This window comes from Hippocampus bargibanti, linkage group LG22 (assembly GCF_051943395.1).
Source record: "Hippocampus bargibanti isolate YZ-2025 linkage group LG22, ASM5194339v1, whole genome shotgun sequence".
NCBI lineage: Eukaryota > Metazoa > Chordata > Actinopteri > Syngnathiformes > Syngnathidae > Hippocampus > Hippocampus bargibanti.
The window spans coordinates 802775-825803 of record NC_142755.1 but is presented as its reverse complement, the minus strand read 5'-3'; the positions used below and the strand labels follow the sequence as shown (position 1 = coordinate 825803).

General features: G+C 46.6%; 1 protein-coding gene across 2 annotated transcripts; it reads left to right on the top strand.

Annotated features, from left to right (window-relative positions):
• The first annotated feature begins 769 nt into the window (after positions 1 to 769).
• arid2 (AT-rich interaction domain 2) lies at positions 770 to 22808 on the top strand. Of its 2 annotated transcripts, XM_088988667.1 has the most exons (22): positions 770 to 2988; positions 3132 to 3317; positions 3441 to 3534; positions 4462 to 4559; positions 10572 to 10705; positions 11301 to 11519; positions 11600 to 11667; positions 11779 to 11917; positions 12849 to 13099; positions 13713 to 13809; positions 13891 to 14100; positions 14431 to 14595; positions 15265 to 15343; positions 15411 to 15545; positions 15663 to 15874; positions 16333 to 18311; positions 19195 to 19328; positions 19408 to 19546; positions 19862 to 19947; positions 20028 to 20151; positions 20250 to 20341; positions 21179 to 22808. In XM_088988667.1, the coding sequence occupies exons 2-22, from the start codon at positions 3226 to 3228 to the stop codon at positions 21288 to 21290; spliced, it is 4659 nt and encodes a 1552-aa protein (XP_088844793.1). In that variant the 5' UTR covers positions 770 to 2988; positions 3132 to 3225; the 3' UTR covers positions 21291 to 22808. The 2 variants fall into 2 exon arrangements, with proteins under 2 accessions (XP_088844793.1, XP_088844794.1); XM_088988668.1 differs by having other exon boundaries at positions 771 to 3317; positions 11779 to 11848.
• The last annotated feature ends 221 nt before the right edge of the window (positions 22809 to 23029 follow it).

The following is a 23029-nucleotide window of genomic DNA, read 5'->3' as shown; positions in this document are numbered from 1 at the left end:
GGCTGGCAATCTATCATGTATAATGTCACGATATGTATTCGGCATCACTTGCTTCATAGCAGTCCATCGAGACGTCACAAACAGACAAAATGACTTGTTAGCTTGCAAATGCAGGATATATTTTTCTAAGGAATGTTTATTAGTATTATTCCATCACAAGGCAGATGTGTATCCGCCTCTTGCCATTCATAACACATGTGTAGTGCATTGACAAATACAACAATTGTGCAAAAAAAACGTTAGATTTTTTTAGAAAACATGAGCATTGAAAATACACAATGTCAATGAAATTTTAGGCATCTACAAAAAAATCCCTTGCTATCATGCTGTCAATACTTCATCTGGGAAGTACACACATTAAATAACTGTTACTTTTTGAAGAGGAAATAAATTGCCCTGCTGACCTCAGTCGCCAAAATACTAGTGATGAGAAATCCAGCTCTTGTTAAGAGAGTCGGTTCTTTTGGCTCTGCTCACCAAAAAAAAACGTCACGAAAAGGCGGGGAAGGAGAAGTACTCTTTGCGCATATTTGTATTCCATATTTCTATTTGGGTGCTCTTGTATGTTTTTTTTGCAATTTATCGTATGTTATTTACGTATTTATCTATTTGGTTAGTGAAGCATTCAACAAATTGAAATTACCGATTTCTGGTGTCGGAGGAGTGTTGATTTGATTGGCGGAATATAAACCACGTGTTTTTTAACGTCACCCAAAGGCGCAGAAGGGAAGTACACTGCGCATGCTTAGTTCCGGATTATTTCTATTTGTGTGGTCTTGTGTGCTTTTTGCAGTTTATCGTATTTATTGAATGTGCTTATCTATTTGTTTTACTTACACATTCAACTAGTTAAATGTATCATTTTCCGGTGTCTGAGGAGCGTTGATTTGGCTGGCGGAATATAAATCACGTGTTAACGTCACAACAGAGGCGGGGATAGGGAAGTACGAGCCGGTTCGTTCGCGAAAGACACATCACGACAACATACATTGCATTACAATGTGCAGGTTAGCCTGCAGGCTAAAACATTCCCCCTTTTTTATATCTCATAAAACCCGCTCGCCCTTTTATTCTCAACCCTAAAAACTTTTCTCCGACGGAAGATCCAACATGTTGTTCGTGCAAGAACGCGAAAAGAGAATAGCGGCTAACTAGCAGGTTATCTTGCACATCAGCAAACATACCCTGGTCGCATAAACGATTAACTTTGTCATTTTGCTAGCATGTTAATGATCGTTTAGGATGAGGATTGTTACATGCACTAGTTGAGTCTAAGAATGTAACCATATCGGGGAAACTTTAAAAAGTAAAGTACTGTAGTGCAAGACGGCGCAGAAGATCCGTTTCGAAGAGCGTCAAGCGATGCTGTTTCAACAACGTTTCGAAAAGTTATTTGATTCGACTACGCGAGTAACATGAATAATCTAATAGGATTACACCAACGTTTCTTTCGCGGTTCGGTCGTATCCCAGTCAAGTTAGCTTAGCTCGCTAAGCTACATCCTCTCACTAGCTAACGGCGAATTCGTTAGCTTCGAATTCGGTTGACGGGCGTGCGGAGTCCAAACGGGCGGCGGCCGAGGTGAACTCCGGCGCGCTTGGTGAAATGAAAAAGACGCGCAGACGACGGCGTCTCGCAACTCCTCTTTTATTTTTCTACCGCGTACTTGTCAATTCCTCAAAATGGGGTCTGTTAACGTACGTCTCCGCCATTTTGTGACAGTTTTTCCCCCTCTCCATTGAGTAAAGGGGGGTGCGCGTAATGGTTGAATATATCCCTGTCATGAATATACGTTTGACAGTTATATTCGGAAGGGGCGTGGGGTGTGGGTTTTAAAAAGCAACTCCCTCCGTGAGAAAAAGAAGGGCGAAGACAATGAATACTATTGCAAAAACGAAAACCAATGCGTTCCAATAAACAAAAAAAAGTCATGGCAATATTTCCTCAAACAGGTTGCTTGCCTCCAAACCACTGATGACATAAAACGTGTGGATTTATAGCGACGCTTGCAGGATATAATTTGACCCTGTGAAAAAAGCACACGTAATATGATAAAACATGTTTTTTTTGGCATCACCAAATTGCTTCGTTGTGGCATACAGAAGTATGAATGTGACACAGGTGTCGAAAAATAACATTTTAATTTGTATTTGCTTTAAAAATGTAGAAATATTGCACACCCCTGTAACAAATGTAACAACCAGTTCAACTGACCTAGTGAAAATAAGCAATCATCAGTTTTTAGTCCTGTAGTTTTCATTTATTTGTTTAACAAGTGTTTTCATTTTGAACCACATTCTGAAGTCTGAGTGGAAAAAAAACCTTGGACTACACTTTAATGGCTTTTGCAAAAATAAGATTGTGTATTGATTCACTTATTGTATATGCACAGGTATGGTACTTTTTGACGCACATAAGCTTAAATGTTCAGTCTTATTGCAAATTTGGTTGTTTAAGGGAAACTATTCCGTTTTTTTAGATCCTGCAATGTGGTACTTTGTTAGATAGTGGTTTCTCCAGTTTTTTTTTTTTTTTTTTTTGCATAGTAGTTTTCATTCTGAACCCAAGTTAGGATGTCTGGGTGGAAAATGGCAATTTATTTGAAATGGCTTTTGCGAGAATAAGATCCCGTGTCAATGAGTGCGACAGCCTCCCCTGAACGTGACATTGACAAGTGCCTCCTGACCCGTTTTTCAGCCGGTCCCTCAAAAAGAAAACAGTCCATTGTTCCAATCGTCGCTCAGCCCTGGACCGGCGGAGGCTGCAGTGCGGGGTTCGACCGCAGATGGCGCTGCACGCACGGCAGGCCGCCCCTCCGCGGCCTCCTCATCTTTTTGTCTGAGAACAGGATCCCTCTACCGCTCTACAGTGTGTGCGATAGCCTCGGCGCCGCGTCCGTAACACACTGTCAAACCACTCCAAACGAATACAACCGCCACCAAAAAGCATTAATCGAACACGTCGCGCAATGGCGCGCCGAATCCGCCGGTAGGTCGCTCGTATTTGGGACTGTTCGTTCGGAACTTAGTCCGGGTTTGAATCGGCTCGGCTCGCTGTGTGCATCAGTCTTTATTAGCGAGCCTGCCGCTCTTCTTGCTACCAGCTATTTCTTTAACTTTTTAAACACTCAGCTTCGCGAATGACTGAGCGCCGGCGGAGTATGGGATCGGTGGTGTCTTAGGAAGCAACCGAAGTGGGCTTTAACCGTTTTTGCATGCAAAAACAATGGCAAATTCGACGGGGAAAAATCGTCCGGATCAGCGAAGGAAGGGACAGGCTTTCCTGGACGAGCTGCGGCAATTTCACCAAAGCAGAGGGTGAGATTGGGGCGCCTTTCTTCACACCAAATGCAACTTTGCCTTCACATCGGACGCCACTCGGACTCGCGCCGAACTGTTATGGAGAGACATTTGTGCTCATTTGTGACGTTCTCTCCCCAGATCGCCGTTCAAGAAGATTCCTATCGTGGGTGGGAAAGAGCTGGATCTCAACGCTCTCTATGTCAGAGTCGTCGCTTTAGGTGGATTTGCTAAGGTGAGCGGGCAACCAAAAGTCACTCGATTTTTTGCCACCCCGCTCCTTGCGGCGCGTGGACCTCTCGGCGAGTGGCGTGCGGGCAACCCGGGACGAGTGGATCCCCCCCAACCCCCGGCAGACTGCCGTTAGTGGGTCGCCGTTGGCCTTGTGCTAGTTTGCAATGGATCTCGGTTGCAATGTGCTGCCTTGTGTTTGTTGTGCGCTTTCCATTGAGTGGCGAGCGCTGCGAGGCGGAGCGCGCTCGGGAGCCGCTCAAAATTAGCGGGCACGTTGAACGTCCATTATCGCCACTCGGAAAAGCCCACGGAAGACGAACCATGGCGCCGGGCCGCCGCTCGGCTCTCGGCTAGCCGGGAAAAGGCTTCGTTTACCCCCCTCGTTTCCTCGCCATTTTCCTCGGCTTCGTGGCCGCTTACGAAATGCAGGCCTCGTAGGCCAGCGTCGAGATTACTGTCAACGGCACCGCACCGAACCCCCCGAAATATACGCCTCACCGCCAACTAACGCATTCACGCTCTCCGTGGGCACAGTTTGTCGAGAGTTTGGCGTCGTATTCGCGTTCGGCTAGCGTGGGAAAAGTCAATTTAGCCTGTTAGCCGCGTTGCTAACTAGCTTCAACTGAAACGTTAAGTCTTACAACACTTGGACATACACACGTATGTGTCACATTTTTATATGTATACGCGGGGAATACACTCATTTGCGATACTCTCCCACGCGGTGTGTTTATTCACGTTGTTATTTACGCGTGGGTTCAACATTTTTTTCGCAAGTTATTGATTTTAAACAGTTTTTAATAAGGGACCTGTAGATGGAAAACCAAATGCTGCTGATGTTGTGGCTCGTTTCACCAACTTGCAGGTGTGTTTTTTTATCCTACTTTCGTGTTCTTTCTTCTGACATGTCTTCGCGCTTATCTTGCAGGTGTCTGACAAAAACCAGTGGAATGAACTCGGGGAAGAGTTTAATTTTCCAAGGAGTTGCTCCAACGCTGCATTCGCTCTCAAACAGTACTACCTTCGGTGAGTAGCACGGTTGTGCAGCTCTGTGCCTCCCAGGCAGCATGTGGGAAGTGTTTACAAGTGTTGGGATGCAATCAACGGGCGTTTTTTTTCTCCTTTTCCTCCCCCTTTCACTTGGAACCAGTGTTTTTTTTGTGCCGACCCATCACAGGCCCTTTGAACAACAATACGGCACACATATTTTCAGAGCATATTTGTAATTAGCCCCATCACTGTTTTATCATTTGATTCTTCTACCGTCATCTTGTTTGTGTGCTGTCGAGTTAAAAGTTGAAACGCTGTCAGCTGCTGGTGATGGGAGTCTGGCTCTTCCTAGTCGCTTCAGCACTGTGCTGATCACCATCCCACCCGTCTGGGAAAATACACCTTTGCAAGCAAGGCGACCCACGCTGCCACTTCGACACTTGTGCAATTGCTTCAGAGGCAAATGTGTTGCGGCTATTTTCCCTCCTCTCGCGGCTGATGCTCCCGGTTCCTTTTAAGCTCACAGATGGATCACCATCAGCTTTTATTAGCGAGGCAAACGTCTCTTAAACGGCTTTCTGTCTTGTGTCAATGAGAGTATTTTAAAGGGGAGAGAAGAGCATATATCTCATGAGAACGATGGCAAGACAAGACTGTTGTATTTTTTTGCAACGATAGGTGGGAAGCCGTCTAACTCGTAGGCTTGGTAAATAGGCGGAATTTACGAAATTTGGAACGGGTCCACGCAGAATCCCTGCTAGCTTTTGATTTGAAAAGAATAACCGTACCTAGTTGACCACAAGGAGGAAACTCATCTTGTCCAAACGATGTCGCTCCGAAAATACTCAGTGGTGGTGAAATAGGGAGCAGAAAATCCATGCTGACAGCTGAGGGGAGCCTGCATGGAAGAATGTAGCATTCTTGTGTCACAACAGCCCTTGGTGCTAATTTGTGAATTCTATCAAAGGTACTACTGACGCCGCCCGCTTTTTTTGCTGCCTGCGCGTAATCGCTTATAGGATGAAAGGGGAAATTATCATTTCTTCTGCCTCATTTTATTAATGTCATTGCCGCGAGGTGACGGTTTCCTCTTGGCCTTCATCAATGTTTGAGGTTGCTAGTTGAAAGATGCAAACGCGTTGTTGATATTTGCCATGATGAAGTGGACTTGTTGTGGTTAGTTAACCGTTGAGATGTGCGGTTAAAATGTCTGATCGGTTCTCCTGTGAGGAGTTTGAAATCATATCGGCTCAAAATCGGCTCGAATCGAGCCGATTTTGGGCCGACGGAGTCGCTGTGGATTGCCCTCGCAATCATCTTCTGTGCTTGATTTTCTTTTTTCTTTTCCTTGCTTGGTGTTTGCATCCGCAGCTTTTGGCGCGGCACATTTATTTGGGCCCCCATTTCTGTACGGATGCAAATGTTATCTTTGTATTTGACGGGATGATTGTTAAAATGAAAAGAGCGACGTGAGAGCACCTTCCAAATTAAGAGCCCTAATAAACTTGATTTCAGCTGCAGTGCACCGACCACATCCCTTGATTTTATTTTGATTGTCTTTGTAATGATTTAACATTTCAAGCGTGACTTGATAGATACCGTTGCAAATGCTAACACCTCCTATATGTTTTTGTTTTTAATATTGGGGCCAATCTGTTTCCTCGACTTCCCTCTCCCGTGATTGTCGTCGCAGCTGCAGCTAGCTAGCTCAGTCAACCGGGGTGGTTTACGGGCATATTTCGGCCAAAAAAACATCTCACGTCTTCCGTTCTGTCTTGGGTTAATTCGTTTCACATGATTGTGTGTGTTTTTATTGGGAGCGAAACCTCCTCACTATCTCCCCCCTGATATGCGAGCGCACTTTTCCCTTTGAGAAATGAATCAAACGCAACCAGGAAGTGAGCCCTCGCTCCAATTGTAAAGCGGAGGGCAAGTCAGGTGACGCCAGGCTAACTGACCTCCGTTTGCCCTCTGCGCCGCTTCCCCCAGCGGGAGGGACATCGAGGAACCGCTCAAGTCCCTCTGCCGCAAAACATAATGTCCATTGTTCATCCCCCGGTGGGGGCATGCCTTCGTGCTTTCCTTTTAATGGACTCTTTTGGGCCATGTCATGGCCTCACATGTCACATGTAGCTTGTGAGCAACATGTGACATTTCAACTCTTCTCTGACCACCATTTTTCATTTGCAACTTGCTTCATTAAAAAAAAAAAAAAAAGTAGGGTGCGGAAATCCTTGCGATATTTTGGACCCTTGCGCGTGTGTTTTTAAATATCAAAACGAAGACAAATGTGCCAAGGTTGCATGCACAAACAAACAAACAAAGTGACTGCTAGCGCACCCGTGAGTGAACATTTCCTGTGAGAAGCCCTCGTGCGACGGTTGACCTGCAAACAGCCGACTTGCCGCGACGGCTGAAAACGCTTCCCAAGTGGCTGCTGAGCCAATGAGTCTTGCCATTTTTTGATCCATTTATGATTTTGAATCCTAAATAACTCGATTTGGGGGCCAGTCATGACTGTGGCTAATGATGGCGATCCTGCTAAGTCACCTTGCGTGCCCGTAGCAGCCAGTTTCTCATGCTTTGCACGACAGATTTTACTGTATTTTCTTATTTTTAAATGTATAAGGTGACCAGTTGCTGTTAAATTATGATTTTTTTTATTATACGGGATCAGTCAATGCATGGGGAAACGCCCCCTTCTCCTTCCAATCTATGACCTTTTGAGCTTGCACTATTAAACATTCCACATTGTCAGGACCACGCTGCACAATTATCATATTTTCCGCACGATAAGGTGCACCCAAAACAATTTTCTCAAAACCAGACTACGCGCTTTAGATTGCAAATTTCCCCCATTGTGAAACCATTCAGGGCTTTCTGATTTTGATTCTGATTATATATGGACCAATATTCTCATTTTTCAATGTTATCGCTGCAGCGGTTGTGAAAACCCTATAAAAATATTTCCTTTAGCGTAGCTCCATCGGGTGGATGCGAAAAGCAACCACGGCCACTATTGGACCTTCTTTTTTTCTTCTAATAATGTGGTGCGCCCTAGAATCTGAAAACGGTTTTAAAATAGGCCGTTCAATGCAGGTGCGCTTTATCCTCGGAAGTGCCTCGTAGTGCGGAAAATATGCTTTGTTAATCGTCTTTTGCTCCTTGTGAGTGATTGAAGCTCCTTTTAGTCGTGTTAATTATTGGAAAAGCTGACTCGCCACCTGGGACGTCCCCGACGAAGACAGAAAGAAGCATGCCGAAAATGATGTTTCTCAATCATTTCTCGACAAATGGGCTTACTCGGGTGTAAAACAAACACATTTGGCCTCCCTTAAGCTCACGTAGCAGTCCTGCTAACTAAAAAAAAAAGAATAGATGCTTCTTTGTTATTGTGCAAGATGTGTTCTGTCGACGTGACAAACATGCAAATCCCCCCCCCCCCTCCTCCGGACACGTTTCTTGACCTTTTCTGATTGCATGCGGGTTCATTTGAAGACTATTTACACGGTCGTTCCATCTTTGCTTATTACGACCTCTCGCTGCAATGGCGTTGCGCCGTCAAGTGTGTCATCTGTTGTTTTTATTGTCACAATATTAAAGTGAGTGATTAGAAATTTGAAGCGGTGTCTAACTATTCAACTGAAAAATGGTTTCTTTTTGGAGAACGAGGCTTTCAAACTCAAATTTACTTTGCCTGTTTTTTTGTTTCTTCAACAGCAATTGAAATTATCAGACGTCTCTCCCATTGTTTTATCCTTGTCATTTTTTTCATTCTTATTATTTTTTTTATACGACTTTAGACGGGCAATTGCATTTTAATCCACCTCCAGAGCCAATTAGCAAGCTAACGAACGCCATTTCCAGACAGGCCACGTTCACGGTGACGCTTCATTCATTTTTTATTAAGTTCTAGAAAAAAAGGGAGAATTTGAACGTGTCTCGACGTAAAATTGCAGGGAAAAAAATATGTTCCTAGAAGCAGTTAAAAAAAAATACACTCTCAATTATAATAAACAGATTTTTAATTTATTTTCAATGTATTTATTTGTAATAAGTTATAGCTGCAGACCGTCGCCTGACTATGCGGCTATGGATCCAGACGAGCCACCCCCCCCCCAGCCCCTGTCTGCAAAGTATGGCTTAAGATCCATCTATTTTGTGATCATACACAACCTTTAAAGCCTTTTTTTTTGGCTTGCCCGCGGCGGCGGTGGTGGTAGGGGGGTTTGTCAGCCCCCAACTGACAGCCTCATCTCTTCTGTCTCCTCGCCAGCCGGAAGATTGACAGGTGTGCCTTGAACTCGACAGCGAGGCTCGCGTTCCCACTTTTTTTTTGTTTTTTTGTTGTTGTTGCACCGGCGAAATGCACAAATCATCGGGTGGGGACTTTTGTTCACGCGACCCCCCCGCCCTGACCCTCCCCGACCCCTCCATAGCAATAAATTCTGTTGCGACGCTATCAAGTAGAAGGTCGATGGCACTCTGTTGTGAATCAGGCTTGTTAACGTCCGACTGTATGGAAAGAAATTATTTTTTGGGGGCTTTTAGAAAACTTGCTTTTTTTCTGCCACCATGCATTAAAGAAGACCCCCCCCACCTTCATCCCCCCACTATCTTCTCAGTACTGCAGACAAGCTCGTATTATGATGAAAGCTGCATTTTGTTCCTCCTGATTGGCGTCGCAAAGCTGCAGCAATTTGAAGATTTGAGCGGTTATTAATAATCATCGTCATAATAATAATAATACATTTGATTTCAAGGCGCCTTTCCAAACTCTTAAGGTATTATCGCGAGGTCTCGTGCGCTGACCTTTTCCGTGTGTATGCGCTTGTCATACTTTATCAGCGGAAACCTCAGGAGGGGGGCGGTCACTGAATCGGTATTTTAGTCCCAGGTGGTGGTGTTCTGTCAGCGAGATTATGCTCACGTCAATAATTTTCTGGCCGCTTTTACTCTGCGTCGTGAATGAATGACTATTTCAAATACGCCTTTCTCAACACACAGCAGAGGGCAGTGAACTCAAACCCTCCAAGGGGGGCGACGGCGGGGAGGGTGCAACGGAGCGGCCACTTGAGACGAGGCCAGAAAATCGTCGAAGTGTTCACCCTCACCTTCCCGTTAGCCTCTTTGATCGGGAGCGGGGCTGCGAGGCTCACATTTCCTGTTGAATTTATTATTTTGATGTTTTTGGACCATTGGCTGAAATGTGAGTGGACTCGCATCTCGGCCGAGTGGAAGGAACCCCAACGATGTCCTATCACTCCTTGCGTATGTCGTTTTTAGCTTTGCCAAGTGTGAAAGGCGGATTGTGTCGTTTTGCGCTGCAATCAGGAAGATGTCACTGATATCCCCAATTTGATTCGATGACAGGGGTGTCGGTGACCAATCGATTTCAAACCCAGTCCAGCGTCCGCTCACTTGTCGTCGTTTGAAGTTTTATTCGCCGATCGTCCGGGAAGAATTCCGTCGCCCGACAGGAAGTTGTCACCACTACAGAAGACTGCAAAAAAGATTGCAAATGCTTCCCGTGATCGCAATTCTTCCACAAATGACACCCGAATGAAAAGCTAAAGCAGTTTTTTGTCTTCATATAAAGTCAAAGAGACGTCGAACCGCTTGCCACCCCCCAAAAAACAAAATGTCTCCCACCCATGTTTGGTCATTATCAGCGTTTGGCCAGACAGCGCTGGATGACGTTGCGTTGAGGTGACTATCTCTCCCCCTCCCGCCTCGTTGGCTCGCTCGCTCGCTCCTTCCTCCCCCCGACGAGCGCGTCAGCCGGCGGACGGACGGGGGATTACCTTCGCCATAATGAAGAAGCCGGGAGGCCCTCATTCGCTGACTCACGGCCGCGCAGGCGAGGGGTCCGCGGCTTCCCCGCGCGTGTCGGCTTTCCCCAGCGTGTTTATCGCCGAGAAGTAACGACGTCGTACGGCGTCGCTTTGCCAAATTCTTTCCGCTCAAATCGGCGTGAGAAAGCCGCAGATTTGTTGTTGTGTTTTCTGTGCCGCTTTCCTCACCCCTTTGTTGTTTTCCCCGACGCAGATACTTGGAAAAGTACGAGCGAGTCCACCACTTTGGCGAGGATGACGACGAGGCGCAGCCGGGCAACACCAAGACCTTCCTCCCAGTCGGCGCCATTCCCACCTCGTACAACTACCAGCAACATGTTGTATCAGGTTAGCGCTCTTCACGTGATTAGCGAAGCTTAGCGGTTTTTACGCATCAGGTAGATGGATGGATTCTAAATCCCAACATGTGCCTGAACACTATTTTTGTTGTTGCCTGATGAAACCTGTTAGCAAGAGCGACCCAGGCATCCCATTTATAATTGTATTTTATTGATTGTATTCTGTTTGGAATGGTATTTTATTTATTATATTATCTATGCTTGGATGTGACTAAATTGTCATTGAGAGCTTTGAAAGGCGCTTAAAATAAAATGTATGACTATTATTGAGCCTTTTACTGAGCGAGTTGCTTGTTGTGTAGCCACAAAGGGACATATGTCTTCTTGTGCCGGTCCCAAGCCCGGATAAATAGAGAGGGTTGTGTCATGAAGGGCATCCGACGTAAAAGCTTGGCCAAAACAAGCATGCGGATCAAACCTCTCAAGATGGAGGACACTGATTTGCTTGAAGGGAAAAGCCCAAAGGAAAAGAAGATGATTATTATGATTTATTCCTTTGGTAGCAAATTGCATCCTTCTCATTTGAATATGATGAAACACCTCCTTTTGTTTCTTCTCTCTCTCTCTCACTTGTTTCTCTCCAGACTATCTGCGGCAAAGTTACGGGCTGTCTACTGATTTTCTTGCGCCGTGCGACTACAACAAACTGGTGCTGTCTCTGCTGTCGGGCCTTCCCAACGAAGTGGACTTTGCCGTCAACGTTTGCACTCTGCTCTCCAACGAGAGCAAGCACGCCATGCAGTTGGACAAAGACCCCAAATTGGTCACCTTGCTACTGGCCCACACCGGCGTCTTTGACGACTGTGCGTTTTCACCACTTTGCATCTTTTCAACCATTGGATGGATGCATTGCGACTCATTTTGGTCACTTTTATTTTGGTAGCGCTAGGGAGCTTCTCCGGGGTCTTTGGTACCGACTGGAAGGCCAAAACGTCCCGCGATTTCATCAGGGTAATGTTCCGTCACGCTTCGTGGTGGAAAATGAGGCAGAATGATGAGAACACAAAATGGCTTTCCCATCCATTCTCATGCAAAGGCCCCATTTATTTTCTCTGCTCTCAGTTTTGGAAGGAGGTGGTGCAAGATGCTGAAGTTCGGGAGCTCATCTGGGACAAGAGTGGCACGGCGCAAGGTCAAGTCCATTTGCTGCCAAATCTACACACATGGCCGGGAAAAAAGCGGCATGACGCACCTCGACGGGGTGCAAGCATTTTCTCTTCTATAAGGCACACCTTCATTCAGTGTTATTTTACTTATTTCTAGTTTATATCATTTATTTTGTATTTGGTTTAGTTTGTTTATTTTATTGTATTTATTTTTAGTTTATATATTTAACGTATTAATTTGGCCACCCCTGAAGGGAAAAGCCGAAAAAAAGAAGAATGGATTTCTTTTATTTATTAATTTAATTGATTGTATTTATTTCATTTGTATTATTTTATTGTATTTATTCTTTTTATTGATGTTATTTTATTTTATTTAGATTATTTGGTTTATTTACTGTATGTATTTTATTTGTTTATTAATTTGTTTTTCTTGATTAGTTTTTCCATTTATTTTATTGGTTTTATTTCATGTATTTTATTGTATTATTTTTTATTTTTTTCTATTTATTTAAGTTTAGTTAGTCTAAGTATTTTATTTAGTTTATTTAATGTATTTATTTTATATTTATTTGCTTTTAGTTGTAGTATTTTATTTATTGTATTTATTTCATTTGTTTTTATTCATGTATTTTATTGTATTTGTTGCAGTTATTTTATTTATTTTAGTTTAATTAGTTTCTTTTATTTAATGTATTTATTTTCTTTATTTTGTATTTGTTAATGAATGGATGTATTTTGAACAACTATTTTCATAAAGGGGGCGCCCAATTCCTCCTCCTGATGAGTTAGCCCCACATTAGCGCTGCTGTAACTAACTTGCGCTGTGTTCAAATGATAGATTGCATCCTCCATTTTGCAAGTGCCCTCACAATTACAACCATTTATTATTATTATTATTATTATTTATTTTTATTTTTTTTCGGCGCAGCCCAAGCTGGCGATTGCCAAAATGGCTGCCTTTCACCTTGTCCTCATGGCCGCGCCTTTGATTTCAACTCTGTTTTCGTCGTTGCCCTTTTTCTTCAGATGGTACGTCGGTAGCAGAACGTTGGCAGAGCCTGTTCCACCCGCCGCGGAACTCGGGCATCAGTGACATGGAGGCCCAGCGGGTGCTGCAGGTGGCCGTCATCCTGCGAAACCTCTCCTTCGAGGAGGCCAACGTCAAGCTGCTGGCGGCCAGCCGCACGTGCCTGCGCTTCCTTTTGCTCTGCGCCCACTGCGACCTCATCTCACTCCGACAACTCGGGCTGGACACGTTGGGCAACGTGGCTGCCGAGGTCAGTCTCCTTGGAGAGATTTCCACTCATGGCTTCATATTGACGTCGCGTAGGATACAAGCGACAAGAGTGGCTTGCGCTTGCGCTATGCGTCCACTAGAATCACAGGTGTTCAAGTCAAAACGGTTGCAAGTTGAAATCCATTCGAAATGTTGAAACGAGACTCCAACCCCGAGCTCCGTGACCATACTTGGCGCAATAATGAAAGAAAATGTGTGTCATCATTAGCCTTTGGGCTAATTCTGTAGCGATGGGTGCGTTCACCAACGATGATTTTTTTTCTCCATTTCCCAGCGCCTCGGTGAATGAATAATGGATGTTAATTTACTGCAAAGAAATCACTCAGTCATTCACGCGCTATTTTGAGAAAATGTATGCAAAGAGCCCCCGATGCAATCAGTTAGAGCGTTGTCGTCGCTAACTACGGCGGCCATTTTTGTTTTTTTGCATCCGTCAGACACATTAAATAATGCGCAGCGCTTTGTTTGTTCTCGACAGCAACAAACGCAAGTGGAATGGCTTTTTTTTCCCAACATTTATCCCTGCGTTTATGATGATTTTTGCCCCCAGTGATGCTTTTTTATTGTTTATTTTTCAAAATGTTGCCTTCCAGCTCCAACTGGATCCGGTCGACTTCCGGATGACCCATCTGATCTTTCACACCATCACCAAATGTTTAATGTCCAGAGACCGCTTCCTCAAAATGAGAGGTGAGCTTTCCTCCTTCACATCATTTGTCGCCGTGACGATGACCTCATCCTTGACCCAAGGTCTCTCCTTTTGTCACCTAGCCATGGAAATCTTAGGCAACTTGAGCAAAGCGGAGGACAACGGCGTGCTCATCTGTGAGTATGTGGACCAGGAGTCGTACAGGGAGGTAATGCTGCTCCTCAGCCTGCCTGACCTCATGCTCCTCATGGCCTCATTGGAGGTGCTCTACCTGCTGGCTCAGCTCGGAGAGGTTCCCTGCAGCAAGATTGCCTCTGTGGACCGGAGCATTGGTAGGACACAAACGTCTCGCTTCTCCACCAAAAATGTCTTTTTTTTTTTGTTTTAAGGCTGTAATGTGTTCTCGGCCAAACTGAGGCCTCCCCTGCGCTTCCTTCTACGTCACTTCCTGATTGTTCAATCACAATGAACTTCATTCGTTGCCATTCCCGAATTTTTTTATGATGGGGGGGCGGGAGACGGGACCTCCTTTCCCCTGCAAGTATTTTGGATTGACTTCTCCCCCTGTTGGACTTGGTCATGCTTGACATCTCAAATTGACTTTGCCTGCCTTGGTACTAAAAACGTGTGCTTCTCTCCTCCCCCCCCCCTCTCTATCCCAGACCTGCTGGTGAGGTTAGTTTCTGTGGACCTTCATACGTTTGGACCCGATGCCTTGACGGCGGTCCGCTTGATCGAGCATCAAGCCAATGCCGAGCAGGCCACGGAAGTTCGACCGCAACTGGTCGAGCAGGCACCTGCGGCCGCGCAGGCAACGCCAGCCGCCAGTGAGTGTCCTTCCCATCACAACCATGACACCAAAGTCGCCCACGCCCAATCCCACAACGTAGTCCACCATTTTGGTTTTAGTGTTATTTTATAAATGATATATTTGTTACTTGACGAGCGTTCTGGAGATGAAGAAAAGATGATTAAATGCTTCCAGTGTTGAATTGATTCACTGTAATTATCGCTGACAACACAAATGCTAATTATGTTGCTCACTTGAGCTATCTAGCTAGCAATGTAGCTGGCTATCTAGCTATCTATCTATTAGTTATCTATAAATGAAATGCATTATTATTATTATTATTATTATTAGCTAGCTAACTTTCTATTTGAGTTATTCCAGGTTGAGTGAACGCTGGCGCATGTGACTGCCGCTGCTCACCCACAGAAAAACTGATCCTGTGACTGTAAAGTGACCTTGAGAGTTTTGAAAGATGCTTATAAATGCAATGTATTATTATTATTATTATTATTGTTGTTATTGTTATTAATGTGCTCATTAGTTTATCTGCCACCTAGTGGACTGTCGAGGTAATTCAATTTTCACTGGTGAAACTGAGCCAGCAGACTGAATTTTCATCACTAAATAAAATATCATTTTATTTTTGTTGTTGTTGCATAAAATCGGTCTGGATCGATATTGACCTTTTTGTTTTTCTGCTCTTCAGCAACACGCGCTGCAGTTCAATCCGCACAGCCGCCGCCTGGCATCGTTGAACTTGATGGAGAGAAATTTACATTACAATGGTAAGTCACTTGGACAATTATGATTATGTTTATCCCGAATAAATGTAACGCTTTGTTTCTGTGACAGGCTAAACGCACACTTTGAAACCAACAATGAGGGTTCGGTTTCCCGGTCGGATATGTACTCGGAGTACCTTTCCACGTGCAGTAAAATGGGCCGAAGTAATATTTTGAACTCCACCGGCTTCCTCAAATGCCTCCGGTTAGTTAGTTTTTTGTTTTGTTTTGTTTTGTTATACACGTCTCACCAAAAAGTAGTTTTTCCAGAATTTGAAAAAAGGAGAAAAGCAAATGTTTCTTCCCCCGTTGCCTGCGGCAGGACGGTGTTTCCCAATCACAGCATGCGGCGGCAGGACGAGAGCAAAGCCAACGGGCCGCTTCACATCCTCCTGGTGGGCATCAGGCGGCGCTCAATCCCGCTGCCCGTCCAACTGTACTACCAGCAGCCTCAGCAGCAACCGCTGACGGGTTCTGCGCCCTCCCCCGCAACTCGGGTCCAAGCCCCCGGCGACCCCCAGGCTCCACCTCCAGGTACAACAGGAAGTTGAGACAAACAAAATGGACACTTTGATGGAAAAAAGCATTTTTAGTGAATTCAGATAGGATTTGATGAGCCGTTATTCGTCTCACTGTGGAGAAATTGACATTTTGCAGCAGCAAAGTTATTGAAGGAAAGGAAGAAAGTGGAAAAAAAATAAATAAAAAGACTTTGGCGAGAAAATATAAATGGACACCGTGTGCAGAATTTTGAGTCAAGTCGCTTTATGATTGAACGACGACTATCTTCTCAATCAACCCAAAATATGAAAAATGAATATTTTGGGAAGTTGGAGTGGGGCTTTCATTAGTTTTGGGCTATTTTAGGAGGACGTCTGTGTGTAGCTAACAATTGCTGTGCATAATTAATATGCAAATGAATCAAAACCAAATGGTGCATTCCTCAACGTATTGATTGTAAAAGTCAGCGTCTGTTCTTCTCGTGCGCTTAGGTGTCCCTCCTGGAAATCCGCCGCCGTTAAACTTAGGCGGCGCCACTCCTCCGCCCGGGCCCGCCAATGCGAAGGAGCCCCCCGCCGTTTCCCAGCATGCAACGGGCCAGCACGCGCCTCAGCAGTTGCCGCCGAACCCTCCGACATCGGCGCAGCGGCAGCAAGCGCGGGGTGCTCCGGCGGTCCAGATCCCGCCCGCCCGGAACCACGGCCCCCAAACGCCGCCCGTCCCCGCCGCGCTTTTCCAGCAAGTCCCCCAAGGCCGCATCCTGACGGCCAGAGTCCAAAGCGTCTGCGCCCCGCTTTCCCAGCCCCTCGCCCCGACGCCCCCTCCGCCCTCCCCCCGCGTAGACGCGCAGCGCGCGGCGGCTTCGTCGGCGGCCATTTCTTCCATCCAAGTGGCGTCGAGTAATCCGTCGTCGCCCACTTCGGCGGGCTCGCGCGTCACCTTTCAGAACATCGCCCCCAAACCGGCGCCAGACCAGCCCGCCGGGTCGCCGGCCGCGACCGCCGATGGGCAGGCGCAAAGCGTGGTCATCGTGGGCCCGAGTCCGCGAGCGAACCAGGCCGTCCGCCAAATCGTTCTGACCGACCCCGCCGCTCAGTCCGTTCAAATAGCGGGACCGCCCGCCAATCCCCAAATCCAAGCCAATCAAACGGCGGGCCGCGCGCCGTCCATCAAGCGGCATCAGCAAATGATAGCGCGAGCCCCTCCCACGCCGCCGCCCTCCTCCGAGTCCAGTTTGATCAAACAGCTTCTGCTTCCAAAGCGAGGCCCTTCCACCCCGGGCGGGAAGCTGATCCTGCCGGCCCCGCAGGTGCCCCCTCCCGCCGGCGCCGCTTCGCCGCTCATCTACCAGGTGGCCCCCCCGCCGCCTCAGCAGCTCAACGTTCAGCTGGTGCCCGGTCAGGTCCAGATCATCTCCGCGAGCAGTCCGGCCGCCGTCATCCAGGCGCCCGTGGCGGCCGCGCAGGTCACCTTCGCCGTGGTCCCCAACGCTGGTTTTAACACCTCCGCCGGCGGCGCGGCCCCGAGTCTCCCGCCGGCGCCGTTCGCGACGGGGACCGCGCCCCAGCAAGCTCCCGCGGTTACACCGTCGCCGCCGCCGGCGCCGCTTCGAGGCGACAAGATCATTTGTCAAAAGGAAGAAGAGGCCAAAGACGCCACCGGCTTGCACATCCACGAGCGCAAAATTGAGGTCCTGGAGAACTCGTCGTCGGCGGCGGCGGCGGACGGCGAAGACTCCTCCGAGCGGAAAACCAGCAACGGGAAGGTCAAGCTGCTAAACGGCGGCAAGTGCGTGGAGTCCAATCTACCTCCGTACCGCTCAGGGAACAGCCAGGGGGCGCTCAACGGGCCGGCTACGGAGGCTCCGCCCGCCAACGGCGAGCGGAGCCTCTCGCCGGGCCCGGGCGCCCCCCAGGAGCGGAACCCCGAGCCCAAAAAGACGCTGGTCAACGGGCTGTGCGACGGCGGCGTCCTCGGCAAAAGCGTTCCCAATCACGTGGCTTCCAAGCAGCGCTTGGGCAACGGGGACAAAAGTCCTCCGGTTCCCAGTCCCTCCCCTCCACAGGACTCCGCCAAAGCCCAGCAGGCCGAACGCCTCGCCAACGGACCTCAAGCGCCGGGCCCCAGGCCGCCCTCGGAATTAACAAACGGACCTTTAGCGCCCGCGCTAAGGCAGCAAGCGCTGCCCACCCAGAGCACCTCGGCCTCCCCTTCCAACGGCGTGGCCTCGGAACCCCGTGGCGTCAAGAGGCCGGCGGAGGGCGAGGATCGCGCCGCCGCCGCCTCCTCGGGGATCCCCAACAAGGTGGGCGTGCGCATCATCACCATCAGCGACCCCAACAACGCCGGCAGCAGTTCCACCATGGTGGCCGTGCCCGCCGGAACCAACCCCAGCGCAGTAGCCAAAGTAGCAATCGAGAACGCCGCTCAGCCGAGGAACTGCTCGCCCGCGACGCCGACCGCCTCCGCGGTGAGTCGTCGCCAAGGAAATGTGGTCTCACGCCGCCATTTTGTGTCCGATCCGCTCGCACCGGTATTTGACAAACGCCAGTCAAACGCCAGTCAAGCTCTGCTTTCGCTTGTGACGGCGAACCGAAGCCTCGTGAAGCGATGAGGCTTTCCAACTGGCTCACTTTTGGGCCGAAACATGCTGCACTAGTCATAAGTCATCAGAAGAAAAATGGAGGCACTATACACTTCTATTTGGGTTACTGTAGAGAGTTAATAGCAATGGGGGAAGAAGCTCTTTAAATGTCTATTCTCTATCGAACTAGCTAGCTGGTTACTTATTTAGCTAGCTATTTATTTGCTATATATTCGCTAACTAGCTAGCTGGCGACCTAGATAGCCATCTTTTTGCTATCTAACTAGCGAGCTGGCTACCGAGCTAGCTATCTATTTGCTATCTAACAAGCTAGATAGCTATCTATTAGTTATCTTTTAGCTAGCTAGCTAACTTATAAGTACCTTTCAAAACTCTCGAGGTCACTTTACAGTCACAGGATCGGTTTTTCTGTGGGTGAGCAGCGGCGGCCACACGCGCCAGCGTTCACTCAACCCGGAAGTAACTTGAACAGATAGAAAGCTATCTAGCTAGCTAATAAATAATAATGAAGAAAAAGGCCTGAAATGACGCGGGAGCAGGCGGTGGATGTGATGCGGAGGTTAAGAAGGTGACGCCAGTTGAGACTATTTGGCGCTCACTGATACAAACCTCCTACATTGAAGCAGCTGAGAGAGCAACTTAAGCCTGCAGAGTGCCTTTAGGTTACATCTCCGCTTACAAGACGCTTGCTTGCTTGCTTGCTTGTTTGTTTTCAATTCATATCACGTGAAATGCATGTCTTCCATAGTCGCCGCCCCCCGTCTCCCGACCCGCCACGACAGACGACAACGGCCCTCAACTGGCGCAACCCACCACGACGCCGCCCGAACAAAGTCGAAAAGCCGGACAGAACTTCAAATGTCTTTGGCAATCCTGTAAACGGTAAGTAGGAGCCATTATTAGCCGGCCGAACTTCCGATCGGAATCTGATTATCTGTTTGGTCTCCGCCGTCCCTCCAAGGTGGTTCGAAACGCCCTCCCAAGTGTTTTACCACGCGGCAACGCAACATGGCGGCAAAGATGCATATGGCGGCCAATGTCAGTGGGAAGGATGTGATCCTTTCCCGCGGCAGAGACTGTCATTCATCACGCATCTACAGGTAATGAATGAAACCGCCACGTCTTTCACTCAACCCGGAAGTAACTCCAATAGATAGAAAGCTAGTTAGCGAGCTCATAGATACAGTAATAATAATACATTTCATTTCTAAGCACCTTTCAAAACTCTCAAGGTCACTTTACAGTCACAGGATACAGTCGCTAATAGCTAGATAGCTAAACGATAGCTGCCGCTACTCACCCACAGAAAAGCTTAGCCTGTGACTGTAAAGTGACCTTGAGAGTTTTGAAAGGTGCTTAGAAATGAAATGTATTGTGATTGAAAAGCACCGCCATTTTCCAATCTTGTTTTCCAGGATAAACACTGTTCACGGGAAGCTTTGCTAGCTGGGCTCCGATTGGAGGAACAACAGGCGCAAAGCCCCAACCCGACTTCTTCCCAGTACGCATCCCCTTGTCATGCTAGCGACGTGTCGTTTGAGTGACAGATTCTAATGTTTTTGTTTTTGTTTTGTTTTTTAGGACGCCGCCGGTGGCAGGCGGTACTCCGGCGGCGCGAGCACCGAAAGCAATTGTCAATCATCCCAGCGCAGCTCTCATGGCCCTCCGCCGAGGTTCCCGAAACTTGGTCTTCAGGGACTTCACGGTAAAAATATGAACATTTGTCAAAAGCGCACACAAAGATGAGAAAATATTGCTCTGAGTTTTGATGTGGCGCTCCTATATTTTGTTTGTCCATTTTAGGACGACAAGGAGGGACCGGTGACCAAACACATCAGACTAACTGCTGCCTTAACGTTAAAGAACATCGCCAAGCATTCGGATTGTGGTCGCATGTCAGTCTTTTATTGGATTTGTCTTTGTATATTTGTTGGTTTTTGAATGGGACACATGGCGGAACAACAAATACAAACCTCGCAAGCGGCGATAACATCATTAGAATAATAATAATGATAAATGTCATTTATAAGTGCCTTTCAAAACTCTCAAGGTCACTTTACAGTCACAGGATCGGTTTTTCTGTGGGTGAGCGGCGGCAGCCACACGTGCCAGCATTCACTCAACCTGGAAATAACTCCAATAGATAGAAAGCTAGCTAGCTAATAGATATATAATAGATAGACAGCTGGCTAGATAGCCGTATAACTAATACATGGGGTCATTTCAAACCAGTTTTTTTATTTCCCTTTTATGCTAAAAAAAACATATTTTGGGGGAAGAGCAGCTTGAATAGATGAACGCCATTTCAATGAGAGAAAATGTGAGCAGCGCCAGCGTTCACTCAACCGTAAGTAAATAGATAGAAATCTAGCGAGCCAGCTAGTACATAGCTAATAGCCAACAGATAACTAACTGGATAGCTAGCCACCTAGATAGCTATATAGCTAATGCTGGTTAGCTAATACACTGAATGTCACTAATTAAAAAAATACACAAAATTGAGTAGCTAGCTAGTTAGCTAATACACTGAATGTCATTAATTAAAGAAATACACCGAATCGTGTAGTATATTTTTATCTTTACACCTAAGAATGACATGTTTCAGATGCTATGAAGCTCCTTAATGAACTTCAACGCAGTTTCTTGGCACCAAGACGGTGCTAGAAATACTCGTGGTACGGTGATGGGAACATTTTGATGCAAATCGAGGTTTTGTTTTTGTTGCTTTTCAGGCTCGTCAAGAAGCACGAGCCGCACCTCTCCGTGCTGGCGCTCAGCAACATGGAGGTGTCCACCACGCTGGCCAAATGCCTTTATGAAGTGACCCGTTCGCTGCAGGCCTAACGCCAAAAGGACGAGCGGCAGAGAAAAGCCCTCCGAGGGTCAGCGACGGCGTCGCACGTCGGCCGAGGCCAGAGGAGCGAGGCGCCGCTCAGCTGGAACCGCTCCGGAAGGAAGCGGAGCGCAGGACTGAAGAAAGCTCCTTCTGGCACGCCGTTCCCGACCGGTCCTTATCTCCGTCAACCTGTGTTTGAAAACCCCGCCACGTCGACTCATCCACACCCTGAAAAACTGCCAAGGGGGTCTTCCGCCAGCTGCCCATCACGGGGAGCTCTTTTCCCACCGCTTCCCTGAGGGACTCCACTCACTCAACCCCACTTTAAAAAAAGACAAGAGCACCAAACACGAGCACATTTTGTCCAATTCTGATTATTTGTTTTAATCCCCTAATGGGCGAGTTGTGACTGAATGAAGACCACGAGGTTTTTTTCGGAGGGAGGACAACTCGGCTAGCAACTGCCGCAGATTAATATTATTATTATTATTATTATTATTATTTGGGTTTTTCTTTCAAACTTGGTAGCTTGGTTTTCTTACTTGAGTCGATATATTTTCACTTATTTATTATGGAAATAAATACCATTAAAATGAATGAAATGAAATCTTGTAAATACGTATCTTGTGAATATATATAAAGAAGATCCTCTTTCATCACAATGCAGCCACTGGAGAACTTGCTCTGTGGTGTCAATAGAAGCATTACTTTGCTAGGATTGAAGAAAGTAGTCTTGGGTTTGCTTTTTTTTTTTAATGAACCTTGGTCACTTGTATCTAATGTGATTCTATACTCAGCGGTGGATGAATGTACTTAAAACCTTGTAAATACTTCTGCAAAGGTACTGATGCTGTAAAGCCAAGGGAGAGGGGGGGGGGAAACAGTTTTTTTTGTGGAACTGTGACATTTTGTATTATAAAACCTTGTAGAACTCATTTTGCTGGCTGAAAGAGTATGGAATAATATATCGTGTCATTTTGTAGAAGAAAAAAAATATTGAAGGTATTTTCCCTTTCTGTTGGTTCACATCTTCCCCTCAATGCGCAAAAACAAAAATAAGTGACATTTATCTATCCACTGTAAACGTTTTGTCATTGTACGGGCATGGTGCGCGTACCCACATTTTTGTGTGTTTTTTGTTTGTATTTGTAAATTTGGTTTCAATACATGGATTTTTTATACAGGTTTTCTCCCGTGTTCTTTGCTTTACGTGCAGGTATAATATTTTCTTCACTACTTTTTTCTATCTTAATATAGTGTGGAGTTTTATTGTACAATTGTTTTTCATTCTTAATACCCATGCCACATTCCGGCTCACGTCCTCTTCTACCCGTGTGTTGTGTACCATTTATGACTGCATCTCACCCGAGGGGGCCGGCGAGGGGGGTGCGCGCAACCCGACCATCCTCATTTCTGACGTGTCTGTAGGATGTGTGACTAAACATAGACCTAACAGTCTGTTAGAGATTGGCTTTATTTACTTTGGTGACTGTTTATAGTTTTTAAATAAAAAAACACTGAACGTTTTTGCATTTTCTTCACTTTTCTTCTTCTGTCAACATGTTAAAAATGTTGATTTTTACTTGTATTCAATATTATTTCCAATGGTGGCGAAATTGACATTTTAAAGGATGGTCGTTGCCGTTACTTCAAAGATTAGTTTCTGACATTTTAAGGACATTTCAGCACCAAAAATACTTAAATTCTAAGTTTATTATTTACTGAATTGTATTGAAGTGAAACAATT